This window comes from Elephantulus edwardii, unplaced genomic scaffold (assembly GCF_000299155.1).
Source record: "Elephantulus edwardii isolate Elephantulus edwardi_28Jun2011 unplaced genomic scaffold, EleEdw1.0 scaffold00092, whole genome shotgun sequence".
In the NCBI taxonomy this organism is placed as follows: domain Eukaryota; kingdom Metazoa; phylum Chordata; class Mammalia; order Macroscelidea; family Macroscelididae; genus Elephantulus; species Elephantulus edwardii.
Genome location: NW_006399842.1, coordinates 1,394,359 through 1,400,593, shown reverse-complemented (window position 1 = coordinate 1,400,593; position 6,235 = coordinate 1,394,359). Strand labels below are relative to the sequence as shown.

At 53.7% G+C, this 6,235-nt stretch overlaps 1 protein-coding gene across 1 annotated transcript in view; it reads left to right on the top strand.

The window, feature by feature from the left end:
- Positions 1 to 6,235, top strand: part of DAB2IP (DAB2 interacting protein) — a 146,370-nt gene that overhangs the window by 131,697 nt on the left and 8,438 nt on the right. The window contains exons 11-14 of the mRNA XM_006890746.1: positions 937 to 1,050; positions 1,280 to 1,458; positions 3,775 to 4,663; positions 5,292 to 5,444. Of these exons, the coding sequence (XP_006890808.1) occupies positions 937 to 1,050; positions 1,280 to 1,458; positions 3,775 to 4,663; positions 5,292 to 5,444 (1,335 nt within the window). The remainder of the gene's footprint in view (positions 1 to 936; positions 1,051 to 1,279; positions 1,459 to 3,774; positions 4,664 to 5,291; positions 5,445 to 6,235) is intronic.

Here is a 6,235-nt window from a genome sequence, read left to right as displayed (position 1 = left end):
TCTTTCTCTTGTTTGTTTAAAAGTGAGAACTGTGTCCATTGCAGTCTATGTTTCTCAGTTGATTGGCTGGGGACAGTCTTCCATGTCCATTCCACTCCATCACTGCTGTGGCCTTTTAGCTGCTGCAGACTGTTCTGTTGTTGGTGCCTGGTGGACCCTTAGGTCAGTCCTAGCTTCTAACAAAAAAAAAAAGGTTTGATTGAGTTATAATCAAATAGAATGCCTTTTGCTCACTTACGTTCCTGGTGCTTGACTGCGAAGACAAGTGGCAGTGAAACCTGGCCCCTCCCACTTCACACCTGAGTCCCTGCAGTACTGTAACCCCTACACTTACTGGTCCCTATGAGGAGGCAGTGATGCTAGTGCCAACACACATCCAGGTGGGAAGGGAGGTTAGTGTGCACATTCAGGTACGAGTGGAACAGCAAGCAATTGAAATCAAGCTGTTTGCCCCTCCTGGGAAAGGGGTCTTTGCCCTTAAATGCTTGCAAGACTTTATATTTAAAAAAAAAGTTGTGAAAACTCCTGTGTGCCCCTCAAGTCAGCTTGTTGAACTCCTGCCTTATAAGTGAATGACATACTTCCAACAATGCCACAGTGGTTGACCTACTAGCTCCTGTGGGTCAACCCTCCCCAGGAGTTTTCACAACTTTTTATATATACATATATATATACACATATATATGCGTATATATACACATATACACATTACACATATACACATATACACATAAGTCTTGCAAGCATTTAAAGGCAAAGACCCCTTTCCCAGGCTTAGCCGCATACCCTGGAAACCTCAATACGAATCATCTAAACTGAAAGGGAAGTCCAGGCAGGCCAGCTCTGCCTTTGTGCATTTGTAGTTTTGTCCAGCATGTAGCTAGGGTGCCCCTCTGTGCCTGGACCATCTCTGCTGGGGCCTCCTCTGTGCAGTAGGAGGTGGAGGGTTATCACAGAAGCCTCCTGGATGAGGTAGTGCAGGTGTGGGAAACCCTGAGCTTCCGTGTGGGCTTTTCTGTCTGCGAGGATGCGGGGGTAGAACAGCCGAGGGTGAGAGGCTTGCACTAGGTACCGATGGTTCTCCGTGTGGGCCGTGTACTCCACCGTGGAAATACTGGGAAGCTGGTAAAAATGTAGTTGTAGATCCTGGGCTTCCCTCATGTCCCAGGCCCGTTGGGTTCCACTTGGGTTTGTAGAGTGAGGTATCTGCATTTCTGACAAGCTCTCCAGCTGTTGTCTCCCTCTTGGGTCACACGAGCCTCCCGTTGTGTCCTTACAGAGCATTGTCTCCAAACTGGGGCCCCTACCTCGGATCCTGAGGGATGTCCACACAGCACTGAGTATCCCATCCAGCGGGCAGCTGATGGGGACCAATGACCTGGCCTCCACGCCTGGCTCTGGCAGCAGCAGCATCTCAGCTGGGTTGCAGAAGATGGTGATTGAGAACGATCTCTCAGGGTAAGAACTGCTGGGCATCCTGGGGCGTGGTGGGCGTGCACGTGCAGATAAAACACAGCGCATCTGCCTGCTCAGGCTGGGGAGGAGGACACCTAGTCAGGTGTGTGAACAAGCCTGGGGGAGACTTAAATGCATTGTGCATGTGCTTGGGAGAATCAAGGAAAGCTTCCTGAAGGAGGTAGCACTTAAGTTTTGTGCCTTTCAGGAAAAAGTGGTCTAGATGGAGAAGCTAGCACAAGCAGAGGCCTGGAGAATAATGACGTGATATGTTGAAAAGCAGTTACTTGGCCCAAACTTGGCAGCATTATCCAATCTCTAGGGCTCTTTTTAAAAATGCCTGTTCTCGGGGAGCTCTGGTGGCCTAGTGGCAAGAAGCTGCACTGCAATCCCAGAGGCGCACGGTTCAAATCCACCAGATGCTCTGCCAGGGGAGGAGGGACAGTCTCCTCCTGTACGAGTCAGATCCGATTTGACGGTACACACACACAAAAATAATTTAAAAAATTTTTTTTAAATGGAAAAAAAAAAGCCTGTTCTCTACTCCAGCTTGGGCTTGAATGAGAATTTCCAAAAGTAGAACTCAGGACTGTGTATTTTCAACAGACGCTTGGGTGATTCTGCCAGGCTTTGAGGCTGGGATTCCCAGAGAACATAGCTGCCAGAGGCCAGGCCCCACCCTATGACCAGCACATCAGCAGTGTAGGCAGTGGAAACAAAACACCACAGAGGAGGAAGGCAAAATAGTTCGGCATGTTTAAGTCAAAACAGGGACATTTTTTCCCCTTTTAAAAAAAAACAAACAAAAACGATGGTGTTTATTTATGTTAAGCTATTTATGCTCCCCTCTTTCCTTCCCTGCCCCCACCCCAGGGACCCTTTGTAGACCAGCTTGTGTGAGGGTGGGGCTGGGACAGCAGAGGCAGAAGCTGGGGCTCATTCTGAGATGGTGGCAGCTGCAGAGTTGTAGAGAGAGGAAATTGTTGAGGTACAGTATGTGGTACCCAAGATGGAAGGCCCAGGAGTACCCAGGTCCTTCTGAGGCTTGGAATGGGGACGGATTCTTACGACCTGCCAGGTCAAGAAGACAGCACTCAGGTGGGGACACTTTGTGTGGCCATGAGGAGACCTCTGAGGGGTGGCATATTCAGGGTTTCTCTAGCCTTGTCTGGTTCTACCCGATCCAGAAATGCTGTGGTTCTGTACTGCTGCAGCCTGCTCTGTCTAAGGCCCATCAGTTGGAACTTGGTTCTTCTCATCCCAGGAAAAGCCAGCTCTGGCTGATGGCTCTAATAAACCTCTTGTCAGGGCTTCCTCCAGCCCATGCAGAGTCCTGCTCACACTGCACTAACCCTCCCCACGCACCCCTCTACAGTCCATTTGGTTCCCACCAGCTGGGCCTGCTTTTAAGGAGCTTGTTTCTATAGAACGGCAAATTGAGGCTCGAAGACTGGGGTGGTGAGGAGGCCACTTGCTGTTATATGTCTTCGAGTCAGTGCTGACTCATAGCTGACCCTCCAGTGGGTTTTCAAAGGCAATAAATTTCACGAGAGGAGATTGCTCATCCTTCTCCCATGGAACAGCTGGTGGATTTGAACCACATGCCTTTGGGATTGCAGTGGAGCTCCTTACTACTAGGCCACCAGAACTCCCTTGGAGGAGAGCAGAGTATGGAAGACCAAAGGAAAGAACTTGAGTGTTCTCCTGCAGGTTAATAGTCCCTTCCCCCTTAGCCATGCCCTGAAAGGTTCCTCCTCGGATTCCCTGTTTCTGGCAGGAACACCAGCCCCCGCCTGCCAGTCAAACCAGGGAGTGGCAGCAGGAGGCTGGGCAGGGGGAGGCTTCCGCAGGCCCCCGCTCAGGTTAACAGTCTGATTTAGAAGCTGGAGAGAAAAGGAGCCATGTAACTAAAGTCATTGTTCTCAGTGCAGGACCCTTAGAAAGCAGAGAGCGGTTGAGTTTAGTTAATGGGGCGTTTTCTAGAACATTGCAGAACCTAGCATAGCTGAGCAGAGAAAGGGCCCATCAGCAGGCAGCTTGGAGCCCTTAGAGCAGAGGTCCTCCTAGGAGCGGCTGTTTGACCAGTTGGCCTATTTCTGGAAGGTTTAGTTGCCTTGGCTGTGGTTGGAGTTTACACCTGGAGTTGCCACCTGGTCCTGGAACTGCCACTTTTGCTGCCCCAGCCCCTCCCTCTCCCATTTCCCTTCCCCTGCCAGGCCCTGGCAAGTTGGCAGGTGCTTTCGGTTCGGACCCGCCTTGGCTGCATTCACAGTTCTTCTTTTCCCCCTTCTTTCCCTGTGTGTGCTTGTCTCCCTGCAGTCTGATAGATTTCACCCGGTTACCATCTCCAACCCCCGAAAACAAGGACTTGTTTTTTGTCACAAGGTCCTCCGGGGTCCAGCCCTCGCCTGCTCGCAGCTCAAGTTATTCAGAAGCCAACGAGCCTGATCTGCAGATGGCCAATGGTGGCAAGAGCTTGTCAATGGTGGACCTGCAAGATGCCCGCACCCTGGATGGGGAGGCAGGCTCCCCGGCTGGCCCCGACACACTCACCAGTGATGGGCAGGTGCCTACAACTCAGCTGGTGGCAGGGTGGCCCACCCGGGCAGCGCCAGTGAACCTAACAGGGCTGGCCACAGTGCAGCGGGCAGGCCAAACACCAACCACACCAGGCACCTCGGAGGGTGCGCCCGGCCGGCCCCAGCTGTTGGCACCACTCTCCTTCCAGAACCCTGTGTACCAGATGGCAGCTGGCTTGCCGCTGTCGCCGCGTGGCCTTGGCGACTCGGGCTCTGAGGGCCACAGCTCTCTGAGCTCGCACAGCAACAGTGAGGAGTTAGCAGCTGCTGCCAAGCTGGGCAGTTTCAGTGCTGCCGCCGAGGAGCTAGCGCGGCGGCCTGGGGAACTGGCACGGCGGCAGATGTCACTGACTGAAAAGGGCGGGCAGCCTACGGTGCCTCGGCAGAACAGTGCCGGGCCCCAGCGGAGGATTGATCAGCCACCTCCACCACCACCTCCACCACCCCCTGCTCCCCGTGGCCGGACACCACCCAACCTGCTGAGCACCCTACAGTACCCACAACCCTCAAGTGGAACCCTGGCATCAGCCTCACCTGATTGGGCTGGGCCCGGAGCCCGCCTGCGACAGCAGTCCTCCTCCTCCAAGGGTGACAGCCCAGAGCTGAAGCCTCGCGTGGTGCACAAACAGGTCAGTGCCGCTGGGCAGAGGGGCAGGGCGGGGCTGCCACACCACGTCATGCTCCTCCTGCCTCTTCATTTCACTTGCGCCTGCGCCCATCCCATGCTCAGTGGTGCTGCATTCAACCCCATCCACAGGCTGCCACATACACACACCCCCATCCCTCTGCCCCCTTGCTCTGCTGGCCCTGTGCCTCCATCCTGGAATCCAGGACATGGCCTTAGAAGATTCCAGTCCCCCTAAGCCCAGGCTGGGGTCAGAGAGAAAGAGTGAGCTCACCATCACCAGTTCCAGGCCTGTGGAAGTCCTACCCAGAACAGCAGTCAGGCTTCCGAGCACTTGCAGGCTGAGCTGGCTTCTAGAAGCAGCTGGTTGGGGAGGATAGGTGTACCCCATCACCAAAGGGCTGCACCCTGTACATGGGTAGATAGATGTGCTGTTGGCTGAACACCTAGCCTAGTGCTCCCTACATCTTCATCCCACCTACATGGTGCCTCAGGGGCACAGGTGTCCTAGGCATCCTCCCCTGGGGCTATGTCAGTAAGCCCTCCTTCTTACCATGCCTCAGAGCCTCTGTCCCTCCCCCTTCCCCCCTCCTTGTCTACCTCTAGCCCCTCACAGCTGTGTTTCATTGTAGGGCCCTTCACCTGTGAGCCCCAATGCCCTGGACCGCACGGCCGCTTGGCTCTTGACCATGAACGCGCAGTTGTTAGAAGACGAGGGCCTGGGCCCAGACCCCCCCCACAGGGATAGGCTAAGGAGTAAGGAGGAGCTCAGCCAAGCAGAAAAGGTAAAGGTGAACCCTGGCAGTTGGGGACAGGGTGGGGCTTCCTCCTTGACGCAGCTGGCAGGGTTCTCTTCCCAAGTGCCTTCAAAAGGGGGTGCTGCTTGTTCCCCTGATTACCTAACCTCTTCTCAACCCTATATCTCATGAAGACAGCAGAATTAATGAAATCTAAGGGGCGGAGAAACAGCAAGAGCACTTTAGCCTAGATCTAAGGTGTCCTAGTCAAGCTGTACATCAGGATCACCCAGGGAACTTGTATCGAGTCTACATTTCTAAGTCGTGGTGATCAGACCTGGGGGCCTCTGGCCAAGCTTCTGAGAATCCTGGGGTTAGAGGGCTTAGGTGCCACATTGGTGCATGGAGATCCTTGGAGGGGATCCTCATGCATTGAAGAGGCAGTGGAAAGGGTGCTCAGGACGGCTTGGGGGCCTAGTTCCCCCCAACGCCTTCTTCTGCTGAGTCCCTTCTGCTTGTCTGAGGGTTTGTGCCTGTTCCAGGCCTGGCTTTTTCCACTCCAGGTCACAACTAGGGGCCTGGGAAAGACACAGCATAGTTTCCAGGGCCAAGGATGGGGCTCAGATTGCCACTGAGATTTTTTTTTTTTTATCCCTCTTGGGGGAATTTTTTTCCAAAAAAATTTCAAATTCCATCCCCACCACATACATCAAGTATTTGGTGGGGCCATTAGTGCTTCCAGGATCTTCTTCAGAAGTTTCCCCCCTTGCTTTATTAGCTGTCCCGAGTCACCAGCTGATTCTCACCTGCCTCTGGAAGCTGAGACCCCAGAGTGATGA